Genomic DNA, 20108 nt, shown 5'->3' with positions numbered 1-20108 from the left:
TTGGTGCCTATGCACCTAGTTAAAGGGGTTGTTTTATCTTAATAAATTGGTAAAATTGAAAAGTGCTTGTAAAAACATGCAACTTTGCAATTTAGCTGTCATTAAAAGCCTTCTCCATTCTCAACTTAAAGGGGAGAATCGATTTGCAGAACCCTGTTCCTCAGGCCACGTCAGTAATCTGTGACCGCTGGACAGGAAGCCAACAAATTTCCTTAGTACCTGTCATTCCTGGCTTTCCTTTTGATTAGCTGGGCTGGAGTTACATTACTGCAGTTTGCCACACATATGACATCGCACCAGCCCAGCTAGTTAAAGAAAAGCTGGGAATACCGGAAGGTTAGGAGCTTCGCAGACCTCCTGTCCAGCAGTCACAGATTACTGACCTAACCGATGGACTGGATTTCTGCAAATTGATTCTCCGATCTCTGTATACCATCTCTGCAGTCTCTCAGAGGTGACCTTTTACCTAATCAAAGAGAGAGCATTTGTAAATTATTTGCTGTAATGCTTGCTGCTCGGAAGCTGTCTGGATTGCTGGATCCAGCCTCCGTCATCCTGCTCCGCTCCAATGTACTACAGACTTTTCATTTTAGACCGGACAACCCCTTTAAGTGTCAGCTCGAAAAGAACAAAGTGCAAGATAATAAGACACACTATATAAAAAAATATATATATACAGGTCCTTCTCAAAAAATTAGCATATAGTGTTAAATTTCATTATTTACCATAATGTAATGATTACAATTAAACTTTCATATATTATAGATTCATTATCCACCAACTGAAATTTGTCAGGTCTTTTATTGTTTTAATACTGATGATTTTGGCATACAACTCCTGATAACCCAAAAAACCTGTCTCAATAAATTAGCATATCAAGAAAAGGTTCTCTAAACGACCTATTACCCTAATCTTCTGAATCAACTAATTAACTCTAAACACATGCAAAAGATACCTGAGGTTTTTATAAACTCCCTGCCTGGTTCATTACTCAAAACCCCCATCATGGGTAAGACTAGCGACCTGACAGATGTCAAGAAGGCCATCATTGACACCCTCAAGCAAGAGGGTAAGACCCAGAAAGAAATTTCTCAACAAATAGGCTGTTCCCAGAGTGCTGTATCAAGGCACCTCAATGGTAAGTCTGTTGGAAGGAAACAATGTGGCAGAAAACGCTGTACAACGAGAAGAGGAGACCGGACCCTGAGGAAGATTGTGGAGAAGGACCGATTCCAGACCTTGGGGAACCTGAGGAAGCAGTGGACTGAGTCTGGTGTGGAAACATCCAGAGCCACCGTGCACAGGCGTGTGCAGGAAATGGGCTACAGGTGCCGCATTCCCCAGGTAAAGCCACTTTTGAACCATAAACAGCGGCAGAGGCGCCTGACCTGGGCTACAGAGAAGCAGCACTGGACTGTTGCTAAGTGGTCCCAAGTACTTTTTTCTGATGAAAGCAAATTTTGCATGTCATTCGGAAATCAAGGTGCCAGAGTCTGGAGGAAGACTGGGGAGAAGGAAATGCCAAAATGCCTGAAGTCCAGTGTCAAGTACCCACAGTCAGTGATGGTGTGGGGTGCCATGTCAGCTGCTGGTGTTGGTCCACTGTGTTTCATCAAGGGCAGGGTCAATGCAGCTAGCTATCAGGAGATTTTGGAGCACTTCATGCTTCCATCGGCTGAAATGCTTTATGGAGATGAAGATTTCATTTTTCAGCACGACCTGGCACCTGCTCACAGTGCCAAAACCACTGGTAAATGGTTTACTGACCATGGTATTACTGTGCTCAATTGGCCTGCCAACTCTCCTGACCTGAACCCCATAGAGAATCTGTGGGATATTGTGAAGAGAAAGTTGAGAGACGCAAGACCCAACACTCTGGATGAGCTTAAGGCCGCTATTGAAGCATCCTGGGCCTCCATAACATCTCAGCAGTGTCACAGGCTGATTGCCTCCATGCCACGCCGCATTGAAGCAGTCATTTCTGCCAAAGGATTCCCGACCAAGTATTGAGTGCATAACTGAACATTATTATTTGATGGTTTTTTTGTTTGTTATTAAAAAACACTTTTATTTGATTGGATGGGTGAAATATGCTAATTTATTGAGACAGGTTTTTTGGGTTATCAGGAGTTGTATGCCAAAATCATCAGTATCAAAACAATAAAAGACCTGACAAATTTCAGTTGGTGGATAATGAATCTATAATATATGAAAGTTTAATTGTAATCATTACATTATGGTAAATAATGACATTTAACACTATATGCTAATTTTTTGAGAAGGACCTGTATATAGAGAGAGAGAGATACAGGGGCAGCACAAGTTAAAGTGCCTGTGCAAAACAATATACACTGAACAAATATATAAATGCAACACTTTTGTTTTTGCTCCCATTTTTCATAAGCTGAACTCAAAGCTCTAAGACTTTTTCTATGTACACAAAAGGCCTTTTTCTCTCAAAAACTGTTCATTAGTTTGCCTAAATCTGTGTTACTGAGCACTTCTCCTTTGCAGAGATAATCCGTTCACCTGACAGGTGTGGCATATGAAGATGGTGACTACACAGCAGGATTATTGCACAGGTGCTCCTTAGGCTGGCCACAATAAAAGGCCAATCTAAAATGTGTCATTTACAGTATTAGTGGGTCCGGGGGTCAGAAAACCAGGCAATATCTGGTGTGACCACTATTTGCCTCACGTAGTACAAACATCTTCTTCACATAGAGTCGATCAGGTTGTTGATTGCGGCCTGTAGAATATTGGTCAACTCCTCTTTAATGGCTGTGTGAAGTTGCTGGATGCTGTTCTTGCTGGATGCTGATTCTGCTTTATGTGGATTCTGCTGACATGAACACGCTGTCGTATACACCGATCCAAAGCATCCCAAACATGCTCAATGGGTGACTTGTCTGGTGAGTATGCTGGCCATGCAAGAACTGGGATGTTTTCAGCTTCCAGGAATTATGTATAGATCCCTGCAACATGGGGCCGCGCATTATCATAGCAAATTAGAAGAACTATACTACATTTCTAATTGGGGGTATTTGGTAATATAATATTATTGCACCTACTGGGATAAGGTTTTGGAGATGGGAATACTCCTTTAATGCTTCATTTTCCTTCTAATAGGACAGCTAGGAAATTAATGACTTTCTATTAGTTTTGCTTATAGATTACAACTAGCTGTCGGTGGGTCTTAGCATCAGGACATCCTGTTATTAGCTTATTTTTTATGTGCTTTCTAAAATCAATATACCAAAATATGTGTGACACATTTTGTACCTTCTGTAGATCATCTATATAAATAAATGATTGATATTTATGATCCATCTTTGCTTTTCTCTCTGCCAGGTAGGAAGATATAGTCCCACAGTGGGTGAAATTCTTGTCACTGTTAAATTAACAAACTTTGAGCAGCTACAGAAAAAGAGAACAGCTCCTGACTCTCATCACGTCTCTCTCATTATTGGAGATTCGGACAACCATGTGGTATTTAAGCAGAAAATCATGTAAGTGATCATGTTGAATCAGTTTTGTAGAGATGTTCTGATTGTCTCCAGCTCATAAGACCGGTGCTATAATTATATTGTAGATCTCAACTGGAGAAATTAATACTCCATTTAGCCGCTGTACTGTAATTTTTCTTTGGCAAACTGCATACTGGATATACTACATGAACTGCTGGTCACCTCTGCTATATGTAATTAGCTTTGTTTTCCTTCCAGGGATTCTGTCCTGATAAAGTCAGGAATTTGGAAAAGAAAAATTGAAATCAAGAGAGTTTCCACATCAGAGCAGCTTAGTATAAACCTGATAAGCTCTCAATATGGTAAAGTACCAAGTGACTAAAAGCTATGAGACTTTAAAGACATTTATCATTGCGTTTGTGCCACATTTTTTGCTCAAAGTGTGACATTTGACTGTTATTCATGCCAGTACCTACATCAAAACTTTGATATGACAATAAAATTGAGTATATATGATCCCCATCCTGATATATATGTCCCCATCCAGGTATATATGATCCCCATTCTGGTGCATGCTACCCCCTTCCTGGTATGCATGGCTTCCCAACCTGGTATACATGGCTCCCCATCCTGGTATACATGACTCCCCATCATGGTATACATGACTCTCCATCCTGGTATACATGGTTCTCCATCATGAATTATATGGCTCCTCATCCTGGTATACATGGCTCCCCATCCTGGTATACATGGTTCTCCATCATGATATATATGGCTCCTCATCCTGGTATACATGGCTCCCCATCCTAGTATACATGGTCCACATCACACCGCACACAGAAAAAATAAACTATTCTACTAACTTTCCCTTTGCTCCCTCGCAGCGCAGCTTCCTGTTTTGATGCCGGCAGCTGACTTCAGCGTGTAAACACCACATAATGTCACTGCCATGTGCCCACACACGTTGACATCAGCTGCCGGAATATTCACTGCTCCCCACACCCAGGGCTATGGGAGAGGGGAGTAGTAAATATTCATTTTTCTCAATGCAGGAAGCTGGCGGCACCAGCTTCAGTGCATAGAGCTGGGAGGGACTATGGGCATGGGGATCAGTGAATATTAATTTTCTCTAATAGTGGGCAAATGTGGTAGCCACTGCTGCCGGCTCCTGCCTCCTGTGACCCGCTACTCCACCGCTGCCGCTTCCCCCCTCACAGCCGGACTATAAGGTACATCCAGACTTTAAGACGCACCCATTCTTTCGTCCCAAAATTTTTTGAGAAAAAAGTGGGTCTTATAGTCTTCAAAATACGTTTTTTTAAAAGCTAGACTAGTCTGACAAACTGTTCCCTAGCACCTTCTCCAGCTCGCTGCCCTGAATTGACAGGTCTCTGCCTATATACGTACGTAGGCAGAGACTTGTAAATCCAGGGCAGTGAACAGGGAGATGCCACCGAGGACCCACCTGTCTAACTAGTCTCCTCTGTGGCTCAGTCCCTGGTGTCTTTTAAAATATATTTTTGTCTGAAACACTGCAGTGTTTCAGAGTCAAACATACCTGGCTGAGATCATACAGACAGTGTCTCATACATATACTGTCAATGGATCTGCTATTTATTAGCTTCAAATTGTTTGCACCGTTTGACTTTTGTATCCAGTTTATTTACTCTGGCCGTATTATTGTACCCTATTATCTAGCAATGTACAATTTTCTTTATACGCTGATCTGAATAAAGCAGCACACAATAAAGTTCCAAGTTCCAAATAGTGGCTATTATAAGCACCTAAGTCTTTGTGTTTTCAAAGTGAATGACCCCAAATTTGATACCCTTTCTTGGTTCTACATTCCACAGTTTTTCTTGTGTTGCCAATGCGACATGTGTAGAGACAAAGTATGTTGAACATCTATGTCTCTCTTAATGCATCCCATGATTTTATTTGCCTTGGCAACAGCTGTCTAGCACTATTTGCTAAAGTTTAATTTGCGATTCACCAATATACCCGTCTTTTTCAGTGACTGTTTTATCCATATTTTTACCATTCAGTACATAATTGTACATTTTATTTCCTCCACCTAAGTACATGACCTTACATTTATCTACATTAAACTTTAATTGTCATTTATTAGCCTGAGCCTTCTGCTTACATAAATTATTATGAAATATAAAGTTTTCTTCCTCTGTGTTGATTACCTTGCAAAGTTTAGTATCATCTGCAATTTTTTAAATTTTACTCTGTATGCCCTCTACAAGGGCATTAATATAGTAAAAAGAAGAGGACCCAATACTGACACCTGTGTTAGCCCGCTGTTTACTGTGACCCTTTGTTTCTTATCAGTGAGTGAGCTCTTAGCCCAATTACACATATTTTTCCATTGTTCTCATTTTCTATATGAACCGTTTATGTGAGACTGTCTTCTTCTTCTTTAGTCCAAATACAGGACATTCACAGTTTTACCCTGATCCATTCTAGAACTTACCTCCCCATAGAAGCTTATGTTAGACAGACCTTATCCCTTTCAAAATCCTGTTGGAACTGGGTTATGAGGTTATTTGTAGTGAGATACTCCAGGATATCATTTTGAAGCATCTGAAAAGCACAAAATTTAAATGGTCAAAAAACTACAGAATAATTATTTTCTGTTTGCCCCGTAAAGAGTTAATAATAGTTAAGAAATAATGATATAATGATGCCATACACTTCATTATGAAAAACAAAGGACCTACGTAATTGAAAACTTAAAAAAATGATGGCTTCTGGAATGTGACAGACATCAATAAAATGAAAAAAAAAATGTTGGGTCTTTAAGCTCAGATTAGGCCTGATCCTTATGGGTTTAATTGTTTTTAAATATGATAGGCAAATGTATAGAGAGTCTTCATTCACTTTACTAATAAAAACTGTTGTATTCTTATGTCCTGAAAAGTTGGGTTTGACATTCAGAAAAACTTCAGCGTTCTTTATGCCATGCAACAGAGTTCAAGAACGGAGATTGGAGCAAAGTGGAAATCGGAAGATACGTTCTCAAATGAATGTAACACAAGGTCTAACTTAGGTATATTTTGTATGTTCTCCCCATGTTTGCATGGGTTTCCTCCCACACTCCAAAGACATACAGATACGGAATTTGATGATGCCTGTAAAGCGCTGCGGAATATGATAGCGCTATATAAGCAAACCAAAATAAATAATGTCACCAATGACTGTGTTTGGTAGCAACAAAGACCATATTCTTATCTCAGTGAAAATTTTCAGCGCTCAAAACAATAAATACGTAGAATTTACACAATTAAATGGTTGTTCTGTTCCTTCTGACTTGCAACAACTGTATGCATATAAAGGTTTGCTCATAAATATTCATTATAGTCTCTTCCCTTCTAGAATAAATAATTAAGCAGCTTTCTCTACTAGCTGATAGCTGACTGGTCTTTCGTGTGATCTCACATTTACTTCAGTGCTGCCGTGAATGTGATTGGTCAAAGCCATCATTGAAGTTCCAGTTTTTCTACTCATTCACAGATACAAAAACACCTTAGTCTCATTTCTTTAAGAAAAATACATTAAAAAAATAAATATAGTAAGAATCTTTAATTAGCTAAATTATCTCATGAAAATATCAAATATACAACCAAATATTATTTTAAAATAATGGTAACATACAGTATACTGTTTAAAGCGATTATCCGCTTATGACAATTATCTGCTACATTCTGTAGGGCAATGCCCCTACATGGGTTATTAACAAATTAAAACTGCACTCTGAAATGCTATAATATGTAAACATAGAATGTATGAAATTCGAACTGCGTTACTGCTGTAGAAAACATGCTAAAAAATGAAGGTACTTCGCGCACAATTTTGACAAATTGTATGAGAGCAATAGCTAGCAACAAGGCATACCCCCTTTTTGGGATCCCATGCCTAACATGGTGACTCTCCTGGGCTAAAAACCTGCAATATTGGCAGCAAAAATTGAGCTTGGTTTAAGTTGGTATACACGCAGCACATAAACATATGTTCACATTGGCAATAAAGCATACAAAACCTACAAGAAACAAAGTGAGCAAAAACCCTGCTATAACTAAATAAGTAAAAAGCAAAAGTGCATTTAAATAGCACAGGGTTCTTAGTAATACTGCTTTTGATCAAAAATAGCATAACAGCCATCCCACCGTCAACAAGATGACCCTGATCAGGACAGTCCCACGCTGTATAATATTAAAAACCTTACCATGTGTCAGAGATGACAATTTTTGATTTTTTCCTATATATTGGAAAACCCCCAAAAGCGATACCATTTTAAAAACAGCGCCCCCTGACATATTGAAAACTGCTGTCAGGTAGTTTATTTACCCTTAGGTGCTTTTCAGGAATGAACACAAATGTATTTTACCACCTAAATGTCGCTAACTTCTGAACAGGTCACTGTAGCCAGCAGAATCTAAGGTCACTACTTGGCCGTGAACTGCCATGACAAACATCAGGACCACACAATCATGATCTCAGGGTGCCAATGGGGATAAAGAGGGAGCCCCCACACTCTTTTAACCATTTATATGATATAGTCAATAATGACAGCAGCATCTAAGGGTAACCTATGGACGGTGCCAATACGGATCATGGCTAATGCAGCAAGCTGTCAGCTATAGTGTACAGTCGACAGCTGCTGGAATGTCACATGTATGGGGATGCTATTCTCTTATATATCAGGTCCGTAAAAAGACGTATTGGCGGTCATTAAGGGATTAATATATTTAGGTTTCCTACTGGAAATTCAGTGACATCTGTCTCACGTGACATAAAAAATTGGGTGTGCATGCAGAATTACAGGTAGACACGCTGCCGCCAGACCTCTGAAGGGGGCATATTTCCCAACAAAATAAAGGAAGGGGCATGTTAAAACTTAATATGCCCAATACTCTTTTCACCCCATTATAGCTGCCCTCAGGGGACTGTTAGTTTGTTCTGTTACAAACTTGAATGTTAGCAAGAACTATCTGATGTTCACAAATGGCTTTATTATTTCTTTTCAGCCTGTTAGGCAGGGTTCACATTGCATTGGTGCAGTCCGTTCAATGCATGCGTTAAACGGACTGCACCAACGCAAGTGCCTTTTAAAGATCGCATTATGCGATTGCGATAGCGCAGATGCTCCACCTACGCTAGCGGTGACGGACCTGGAAATGCTGCAGACCGCGTCCGAGGGTCCGTCACAGAATGACGGCACATCGCTAACGCATGCCGATTATGACATGCGTTAGCGATGCGCTACATAATGGCAGTCAATGGGTGCGCTGAAGCATCCGTTACATAGCATTAGTGCCGCTGTGTAATGGATGCCGTAAGTGCATTGCCATTGATGGAATGTGAACCTAGCCTTACTCCTTTGAGTACGATGCTGTCTGACAAATTTTGCATTCTTGCCTTTAAAAATGATTAGCATGTGTGTGTGTATATATATATATATATATATATATATATATATATATCCTTTATGGATACAGAAAATGTTGAAATTCTGACCATACAACTGTCTACATATAATTGTCTATATATTTCATTATCTGAAAGAATAATTTATGTTGTTCATTTTACTCCCTGTAAGTAGGAAGCGTGCAGACATTGATAAGAACAGGAATGAGGGAATGCAACCATCACTGCAAAAACAAGGAAGCTTGTGGGCATGAATGTTGTAAGTTTCTGATCACACCTAGCTGATTTCTTTTTATAGTACCGATTTTGAAGTTGTGGGTCATTTTATAGGCATTTTGACTCTGATTAAACAAGCCCAGTGATGTTGACACCAGCTCCGATGATGGGACACCTCTTAATGAATCAGGAGTGTCTGACAAGTGATTTGTGCCTCCGTGCGCCTCGCAAAACAAATTTTAGTCCAGTCAGCCATCCATTTTGGCAGAGCTGGGTGAAACTAAATATTTTGCAAAAATTGTGCAACTTTTGAAAGCGATTTATGCCAGAATTTTGGCATAATTGCTTTCATGAATTGGGCCTATATCTGCTCTCATATATTTTGATGTCCTAGTAAGACTAACCTATTGGGTGCAATATCTACAGTGAGGACATATTTTATACATTCTTGCAGGTTGATTCCACAGATCTTTCTTAAAGGGAACCTGTCACCCCCAAAATTGAAGGTGAGCTGTAGATAAGCCTCCGATGTATCCTGAAAGATGAGAGAAAGCGGTTATATTATACTCACCCAGGGGCGTTCCCGCTGCGGTCCAGTCCGGGGCCTCCCATCTTCTTACGATGACGTCCTCTTCTTGTCTTCACGCTGCGGCTCCGGCGCAGGCGTAGTTTGTCTGCCCTGTTGAGGGCAGAGCGAAGTACTGCAGTGCGCAAGCGCCCAGAAAGGTCAGAGAGGCCCAGCGCCTGCTGTTATGATAAGGTAATTCAGTACCACAATGGACATAGAGGTCGGAGCACATACAGTGACCTGACAATAACCCAAAAACATAGAACGAGTTCTGAGACGTGGGAACTCTGCTGACCGCAATCCCTAATCCTCTCCAACCACACTAGAGGCAGCCGTGGATTGCACCTAACGCTCCCTATGCAACTCGGCACAGCCTGAGAAACTAACTAGCCTGAAGATAGAAAATAAGCCTACCTTGCCTCAGAGAAATACCCCAAAGGAAAAGGCAGCCCCCACATATAATGACTGTGAGTTAAGATGAAAAGACAAACGTAGAGATGAAATAGATTTAGCAAAGTGAGGCCCGACTTTCTGAACAGAGCGAGGATAGGAAAGGTAACTTTGCGGTCAACACAAAACCCTACAAAAACCACGCAAAGGGGGCAAAAAGACCCTCCATACCGAACTAACGGCACGGAGGTACACCCTCTGCGTCCCAGAGCTTCCAGCAAGCAAGAAAAAACAAATAGACAAGCTGGACAGAAAAAAACAGCAAACAAAATAGCAAAGCGGAACTTAGCTATGCAGAGCAGCAGGCCACAGGAACGATCCAGGAGGAAACAGGTCCAGTACTAGAACATTGACTGGAGGCCAGGATCAAAGCACTAGGTGGAGTTAAATAGAGCAGCACCTAACGACTTCACCACATCACCTGAGGAAGGAAACTCAGAAGCCGCAGTACCACTTTCCTCCACCAACGGAAGCTCACAGAGAGAATCAGCCGAAGTACCACTTGTGACCACAGGAGGGAGCTCTGCCACAGAATTCACAACAGCCTGCGCAATGCAGTACTTTGCTCTGCCCTCAACAGGGCAGACAAAGTACGCCTGCACCGGAGCCGCAGCGTGAAGACAAGAAGAGAACGTCATCGTAAGAGGATGGGAGGCCCCGGACCGGACCGCGACACGTGAGTATAATCTAACCTCTTTTTCTCATCTTTCAGGATACATCGGGGGCTTATCTACAGCATTCAAGAATGCTGTAGATAAGCCCCTGATGCCGGTGGGCTTAGCTCACCTTCGATTTTTGGGGTGACAGGTTCCCTTTAACCCCTATCTGACCTCGGACGGGATAGTACGTCCGAGGTCAGATCCCCTGCTTTGATGCAGGGCTCCACGGTGAGCCCGCATCAAAGCCGGGACATGTCAGCTGTTTTGAACAGCTGACATGTGCCCGTAATAGGCGCGGGCAGAATCGCGATCTGCCCGCACCTATTAACTAGTTAAATGCCGCTGTCAAACGCAGACAGCGGCATTTAACTACCGCATCCGGCCGGGCGGCCGGAAATGACGTCATCGCCGACCCCCCGTCACATGATCGGGGGTTGGCGATGCGTCTCCATTGTAACCATAGAGGTCCTTGAGACCTCTATGGTTACTGATCGCCGGTGGGTGGCGCTTACAGCACACCTCTATTTCTGCTACATAGCAGCGATCAGCAGATCGCTGCTATGTAGCAGAGGCGATCGCGTTGTGCCTGCTTCTAGCCTCCCATGGAGGCTATTGAAGCATGGCAAAAGTAAAAAAAAAAGTTGAAAAAAATGTTAAAAAAATAAAAAAAATATAAAAGTTTAAATCACCCCCCTTTCGCCCCAATCAAAATAAATCAATAAAAAATATATAAAATCTACGCATATTTGGTATCGCCGCGCTCAGAATCGCCTGATCTATCAACTAAAAAAAAGCATTAACCTGATCGCTAAACAGCGTAGCGGGAAAAAAATTCAAAACGCCAGAATTACGTTTTTTTGGTCGCCGCGACATTGCATTAAAATGCAATAACGGGCGATCAAAAGAACGTATCTGCACTGAAATGCTATCATTAAAAACGTCATCTTGGCCCGCAAAATATAAGCCCTCAACCGACCCCAGATCACGAAAAATGGAGACGCTACGGGTATCGGAAAATGGCGCAATTTTTTTTTTTTTTTAAGCAAAGTTTGGAATTTTTTTTCACCACTTAGATAAAAAATAACCTAGTCATGTTAGGTGTCTATGAACTCGTACTGACCTGGAGAATCATAATGGCAGGTCATTTTTGCATTTAGTGAACCTAGCAAAAAACCCAAACAAAAAACAAGTGTGGGATTGCACTTTTTTTGCAATTTCACCGCACTTGGAATTTTTTTCCCGTTTTCTAGTACACGACATGCTAAAACCAATGATGTCGTTCAAAAGTACAACTCGTCCCGCAAAAAATAAGCCCTCACATGGCCATATTGACGGAAAAATAAAAAAGTTATGGCTCTGGGAAGGAGGGGAGTGAAAAACGAACACGGAAAAACGAAAAATCCCAAGGTCATGAAGGGGTTAATGGCCTTATATACAGGGAGATTATCATTGTAAAACTCTTTTTAGATTAAGCAAAGTTTTCCAATGATTGTCCTGTACAAACACATTAATTGTATTTTTTTATAATGATCTGAAGACATTTGTTCATCCGCCTTATAGTTCTTGTAAAGAAGTATCTGTGAGTAGTCAGTGGAAACAGGAGGAAGAAATTGGAGCATTTTCGAAAGCAAACAAAGCTATGGTCACCACTACAAATAAATGCATATCTTTCCAGCATTAAAAAGAACCCGTCAGTTTCCCTAAACTTCTCAAATCACCGCCATAATGATTTACAGCCGTAATCTAAATCAATACAGGGGAAGTTCCCTTTAAAACCTGCTATATTCTTGATAGGTGCTTGTTTTTTCAAATCTATTTTGATGCATAAATAAAAATCCTTTCAAAGTGAAGTCTTTCAAGTAATTTCTCTTAAGGCCTCCATGCACATCAGAAAGCTGTCGGCGAAACGAAAGTTTCACTTCTAACCCCGCCATACACAGAAATTCTCGACTTGGGCTGAGCACTACTATGTTCTCTATGAGAGAGCTGCCGAAAGGATCAACTCTCACTGTCAAACGAAAGGATCAGCTGTTGAAATTTTAACAGCTGGGTTTTCTTTCCCCTGAAATCATCTGTTGCAGGAAGGTCAGAAGATCCCCATAAACTTTAGGTGGTTGTCCAATTCCGCCAAAATCAACATGTTTGCCACCATACACAATGAATAAAAATTGGCCTGTTAGTCAGGTAGCCAAAAGGAACATGTTCTTTTTGCAAACAGTGCATGCTTGCTTTCAATGGGTCTTATTAGAGCCACAATGCTATCACAAATGAATCACCGCTCAAGAGCTTGATAGGTCCAAAATACAAAATTCATAATTTGGGGAAAAGCTGAAAAACTTGGTTTTGCAGCTAAAGGATTTGTTAAGGAAGAAAGACAGTGCATAATGAATTAGATGTAAATTCCATCAGCTGATTTTTTTAAAATAATTCACCAGAATCACAACAATCTTACTGACCATCAAATACACCAGTAAATGGTAAAGCTCTACAGTCCAGGATGTCATGTCTGAGGATTAGGGGAGTTTTACTGTGATTAACTTTTCACTTTTGTGTTCATTCTTAGCCATTGAACAGTACACAAGTGCAATATGTTTGTTTCACTGAGTGCACTCCTTTCCACAGTTTTCTTTATAGAAATAATATTCTTACCAGTAGCCTAAAGTGATCCATCCAAAAGTAAAAGCAAATAAAACTGGATTCTGGTTGGTTGTTACACTCTTAGGGTACTTTCACACTAGCGTTTTTTGTAAATCCGTCACAATGCGTCGTTTTGCAGAAAAAACGCATCCTGCAAAAGTGCTTGCAGGATGCGTTTTTTCCCCATAGACTTCTATTGGCGACGCATTTGCGACGGATTTGCACACTTCGCATCCGTCTTGCGATGGATGCGTCGTGCTTTGGCGGACCGTCGGGAAAAAAAAACCCTACATGTAACGTTTTTTTCTCCCGACGGACCGCTTTTTCCGACCGCGCATGCGCGGCCGGAACTCCGCCCCCACCTCCCCGCACCTCACAATGGGGCAGCGGATGCGCCGGAAAAATGCATCCGCTGCACCCATTGTGCAAAGCGTTAAACGCTAGCGTCGGAATCTCTCCCCGACGCATTGCGACGGGGAGATTCCGACGCTAGTGTGAAAGAAGCCTAAATGCGCATTTGCACCTGCCAGCTAACTATATACAATCTGATCGGTGATCATGTAATGGTCTGTTTACACAGGCCGACCAGAATTCTGTGTACACAGAGTGTTGGTTAATATTGTCGGTCCTTAATGCGATCATCCGTGTTCACAAAATATCATCGTTATTGGCAGCACATCACCTGGCTACACAGGACAATGTGATGCCAATAATTAAACATTTTGTGTGTCATGAATGATCCAGTTACACAGTGAATGAGCTTTATGGCCGTGTGTTGGGGTGATAGCCAGCATGTTTACACAAGCCAGTAATTGGTGAACATGTGTTCTGTTGAATGCCCATTACTGATTATTGGCTCTTCTAAATGGGCCTCTATGCCCTACTTTTTGTTTGAACTACTCAGCATTCATGAGGCCAAACCTAATTAATTTGTACCACTACTCATTGACTTATTCAGTGAAGTGTTGCTTTTTTATCAGAATTCTAAATAAGGTGATGTTATTTTTCTGACAATACTGTATATCCGCAATGTTTTCTTTTTTTCCTCCAAGTGTGGTTTGTAAGACAGAGACAATACTGAGATCTGTAAAGGAATAAGTCACATTATTATTATTATTATTATTATAAGAAATAGAGATGCACGGTGTTTATTTTCCCCATCTTCGATATTCTGGTTACAAACTGAGACAGACTGGCATTTACACATTAAAATATAATCTGTTTATTTACAAATAACAGGTAAAACTGGAGTTTCCTATAAGGCTGACAGTAAAACTAATTCAGACTTCTCTTCATATCTAAGTGATCTAAGGAGTCGAAATTCAGTTTCATCAGCTCCACCAGTAAAGAGACTAAAGGTAACATGATCAAAAAGGCAAGACGGGAAAATTCAAAGAACATGTCATTACATAAAATGGCTTTTGCGACATCAGCACATGGATTACTTAATGAATCTTACATTAGCTGGGATAGTTAAACTAACGTCATGCAGAGAGAGCAGCTAGCGTGCCATGTGGAAGAGCAGACCCCCACTGTGGCATCCACAACAGCATGAGTCGGGTATCTGATGTTTATGAGGTAGAGACGTCTCTCACATTAGGTCTCCGTGCTCAGTATTTTTCAGCAGAGCAGTAATTGTTTCCTTTAATTCATGCCTGTGAACTCAATTTCACTGAATGATGAAAGAATGGTGATCTAGAACAAAGACTAAAGCTGCATTATCATACTATTTTGAAAATATGGCAAAGCTCCATATAATAAATGCTTTAACAACAGTAAGTCCAGATATTTCCATCGGGACATGATCTTATGATACACGTAACGACCTAGATTTTTATTACGGACACATATGCTACTTCTAAAGCAAAGCAAGAGCACCGCTTAGTACATTATGTGATCTGTCTCTGATAACCAATCTACCTTCTTTTAAGGGGTAAGCTATTATTCTAGATTGTGGGGAGCCCCATCGTTATCAGGGGGAGGGCTGTAGTCAACTACTGAAACAATGATATTGCATGCCAGGGTACCTGCGAAAATCAATGTGTTCGCCATGCCCGCGCAAGAGCAACAGCCGGATACACAGTCGCAGAGGGGCTGTATGACCATATTGCCAATTGTTAGTGCGTACCTGGGTGTGCACATTAATGTGCAGAACATGCCATACATATGTCTGTATGTATTTAATTTAAAAAGAAATAAGCAGAGTAAAATGAATAAATAAATAATGCTAAAATTTAGAATAAAAAAACAAACTCTTTAAATTAAGACAATATATTGTATGCACGTATTATGCGTCCCCACAATCATAACCTGTGCAATAAATGAACAACATCATGTAAAAGAGTTTTTCATTACTATGATGTTGATCACCTATCCTTTGGACAAGTGATCAATATGAGATTAGTGGGGGCTGACACCCAACACCCCACTGATTAATAGTTACCCACCTTCAGGAGCTGGAAGTACACAGTGTATGGAGCAGAATGGCATAAGTGTCTACACTTAGTGGTAGTGCAGATGAGTTCCTATTCTAATGAATAACTAGACAGTGTACAGAGCTGTGCTGTTATAGGTTGTAAGCTCTTACAAAAGGTCTCTTACTCCTCTTGTTCCATTGTAGTATTTTGTGTTACTCTGTAATGTCTAATATTATATTTACATGTACAACAGGTTCTTCTCACAAAATTAGAATATAATCAAAAAGTTAATTTATTTCAGTTCTTCAATACAAAAAGTGTATGTAGAGACATTACAAACAGTGAGATATTTCAAGTGTTTATTTCTGTTAATGTTGAGGATTATGGCTTACAGCCAATGAAAACCCAAAAGTCATTATCTCACTAAATTAGAATAATTAACAGAAACAACTGCAAAGGCTTCCTGAGTGTTTACAAAGGTCCCTTAGTCTGTTTCAGTAGGCTCCACAATCATGGGGAAGACTGCTGACTTGACAGATGTCCAGAAGGCAGTCACTGACACACTCCACAAGGAAGGTAAGCCACAAAAGATTATTGCTAAAGAAGCTGGCTGTTCACAGAGTGCTGTATCAAGCATATTAATGGAAAGTTGAGTGGAAGTAAAAAGTGTGGTAGAAAAAGGTACACAAGCAACTGGGATAACCGCAGCCTTGAAAGGATAGTTAAGAAAAGGCCATTCAAAAATTATGGGGAGATTCACAAGGAGTGGACTGCTGCTGGAGTCATTGCTTCAAGAGCCACCACACACACGTAACCAGGCCACGGTCTACAAGTGTCAGATTCCTTGTGTCAAGCCACTCATGACCAATAGACAACGCCAGAAGTGTCTTACCTGGACCAAGGAGAAAAAGAACTGGACTGTGGCTCAGTGGTCCAAGGAGTTGCTTTCAGATGAAAGTAAATTTTGCATTTCATTTGGAAATCAAGGTCCCAGAGTCTGGAGGAAGAGCGGAGAGGCCACAATCCAAGCTGCTTGAGGTCTAGTGTGAAGTTTCCACAATCAGTGATGGTTTAGGGAGCCATGTCATCTGCCAGGGTAGGTCCAAAGTGAGTGCAGACCAAAGTCAGCGCAGCCGTCTACCAGGAAATTTTAGAGCACTTCATGCTTCCCTCTGCCGACAAGCTTTTTGGAGATGTAAATGTCATTCTCCAGCAGGAATTGGCACCTGTCCACACTGCCAAAAGTACCAATACCTGATTTACAAACAACAGTATCACTGTGCTTGATTGGCCAACAAACTCGCCTGACCTTAACCCCATAGAGAATCTATGGGATATTGTCCAGAGGAAGATGAGACACCAGACCCAACAATGAAGACAAGCTGAAGGCTGCTATTAAAGTAACCTGGGCTTCCATAACACCTCAGCAGTGCCACAGGCTGATCGCCTCCATGACATACCACATTTATGCAGTAATTGATGCAAAAGGAGCCCCGACCAAGTGTTGAGTGTATTTACTGAACATACATTTCAGTAGGCCAACATTTCGGATTTTAAAATCATTTTTCAAGCTGGTGTTATAAAGTATTCTAATTTACTGAGATAATGACTTTTGGGTTTTCATTGGCTGTAAGCCATAATCATCAACATTAACAGAAATAATCACTTGAAATAGATCACTCTGTTTGTAATGAATGTATATAATATGAGTTTCACTTTTTGTATTGAAGAACTGAAATAAATTAACTTTTTAGACTTGTACATAAGCTTATCTTTACAATAAGATAAGAAAATCCAGAAGTGGAGAACATCTGAGAGGTTTACTGTCCTAAAGGTACCGTCACACATAGCGACGCTGCAGCGATACCGACAACGATCCGGATCGCTGCAGCGTCGCTGTTTGGTCGCTGGAGAGCTGTCACACAGACAGCTCTCCAGCGACCAACGATCCCGAGGTCCCCGGTAACCAGGGTAAACATCGGGTAACTAAGCGCAGGGCCGCGCTTAGTAACCCGATGTTTACCCTGGTTACCATCCTAAAAAGTAAAAAAACAAACGCTACATACTTACCTTCCGCTGTCTGTCCTCGGCGCTCCGCTTCTCTGGTCTGGCTGTGAGCGCCGGGCAGCCAGAAAGCAGAGCGGTGACGTCACCGCTCTGCTTTCCGGCTGACCGACGCTCACAGCGAGAGCAGGAGGAGAGCAGAGCACAGCGCTGGAGGACAGACAGCGGTAGGTAAGTATGTAGTGTTTGTTTTTTTACTTTTAGGATGGTAACCAGGGTAAACATCGGGTTACTAAGCGCGGCCCTGCGCTTAGTTACCCGATGTTTACCCTGGTTACCAGCGAAGACATCGCTGAATCGGTGTCACACACGCCGATTCAGCGATGTCTACGGGGAGTCCAGCGACCAAATAAAGTTCTGGACTTTCTTCCCCGACCAGCGATCTCCCAGCAGGGGCCTGATCGCTGCTGCCTGTCACACTGGACGATATCGCTAGCGAGGACGCTGCAACGTCACGGATCGCTAGCGATATCGTCTAGTGTGACAGTACCTTAAAGGGGATATCCCACAAACAAAAGACATTTTAATTAACAGCTCCCACAATTCGATATATATTAAAAAACGTGCTGAACTCATCTTATAAATATGGCCCTGCTATGTACTGTCTTATTCGCTGTGTCTGACAATACAAGGATGCTCCAGTTCATGGTTGGTAGATTATCCAGCTCTTGGCCAGGGTAGGAAGCATAAGTCAGTTATGATAATTGAGTATACAGATCAGACATAGAAGGAGATCATAGCTGCTGCTTTCTGAGGTAATACTTTTCCCTGGCCATTTTATGACATGAGCAAGTGTCTTTGCTCATCACCAGCCTTCTGAGCTCATCATAAATCAAGTGAATGAGGTAGAACTTCAAAGGCTGCTGAGCTCATATGTCACTGACTTGATTTATGATGAGCTCAGAAGTTTAGTGACAGAAACACTGCTCCTGTGATAAAACAGGCAGGGAAATATGTTACCTCAGGAAGCAGCTCCTGCAAGCTCCTGCTATCTTTTGTATGCATACGCAATTATTATAAGTGATGTACACTCACTTATTATAAGTGACTTGTATGATTACTCCACTGGCCAGTAGCTGTAGAATGTGGTTACCATCGACCCAAAGCACTTCTGCCTGATTGGACACCACAAATAAAAAAGGTTCCCCTGCTATGCACTATCTTAACACATCCACTTATTTTGGTACTTTAATTATTCCACGATCTGTTAATTAATAGTTTTTGAGACAACCCCAGGAATTGAACCGTTCATCTGTACTCCATACTACCACAAAAGGACACCAACCAACCTTATAAAAAATATAGCAAACTGTTGAAAGATATTTGTGTATTTTGCTACTATTGATAAAATGGATGGTACACTTTAGAGCTCAAGCTATTTTGAAATTGTTGTTTTACATATTTAGTTCCCAAAAGTGTTTATATACTTGGTGTGTTTTTTCTATAATACAAATCGTTTTATTTCCTAGATGATGATGCAAAATGAGCCAAAAAATATAAATTTGGAAAAGTTTGTCTTCATCCCTAAAGCTTCTATGACAGAGTTTTCACGGTGATAGCAAATTATATCTAAACTTCTATGAATGATTGAGTGGTCAATTTGCAGCTTTATTATTCCTTTGAGACTGCATTTCATACATTGTCATATCCAAGGCTGATATACACCATCACATTTCCACTGGCATTCTTGATCAGTGATCAAGCCTTACTCCAGCCTCCGTCACCTTTTTTTCTTTCTCATACAAATTCTTAGCTTTAATCCAGAAATCTCAAACATAGATTCGTTTATCTGTACAACTCCTTGAAATTCATCCAATGGCCTCACCTCATTACCAATTAGAATTTTTGACATTTTAAAGGGAATCTGTCACTGGGACTAGTAAACCTGGTGTAGTAGCACTTCATATTCATGAGATCTGTATGACCCTGTCCTCACCACTGATTAGCAACTTTCTGCCTATGCACAGTGTACACAGAAAGCTGCCAGTAAGTGGTGTGGGCGGGGATATGCAGCTCAGTATTCAGAAAATACGTAGATTTGCAGTAGTGAAAACTGTGATTTTTTTTTTTAAACTGAAGCAAGCAGCCTAGTAAGTGATATATCTTTGGAATTATGATATTTGCCCCTACATCATGCTGCTCTCAGATAAGGTAGCAAATCCTGATGACAGATTCCCTTTAAAGGAAATCTGTCACC

At 41.1% G+C, this 20108-nt stretch overlaps 1 protein-coding gene across 1 annotated transcript in view; it reads left to right on the top strand.

Moving 5' to 3' along the window:
* HFM1 (helicase for meiosis 1) overlaps positions 1–19467 on the top strand; it is a 126846-nt gene extending 107379 nt beyond the window's left edge. Inside the window, exons 25-30 of the mRNA XM_069737624.1 lie at positions 3352–3509; positions 3726–3829; positions 6394–6522; positions 9076–9159; positions 14670–14788; positions 19381–19467. Coding sequence (XP_069593725.1) covers positions 3352–3509; positions 3726–3829; positions 6394–6522; positions 9076–9159; positions 14670–14788; positions 19381–19467 — 681 coding nt within the window. The remainder of the gene's footprint in view (positions 1–3351; positions 3510–3725; positions 3830–6393; positions 6523–9075; positions 9160–14669; positions 14789–19380) is intronic.
* The last annotated feature ends 641 nt before the right edge of the window (positions 19468–20108 follow it).

This window comes from Ranitomeya imitator, chromosome 8, assembly GCF_032444005.1.
Source record: "Ranitomeya imitator isolate aRanImi1 chromosome 8, aRanImi1.pri, whole genome shotgun sequence".
Lineage (NCBI taxonomy): Eukaryota > Metazoa > Chordata > Amphibia > Anura > Dendrobatidae > Ranitomeya > Ranitomeya imitator.
This window is presented reverse-complemented; position numbering and strand designations above follow the sequence as displayed.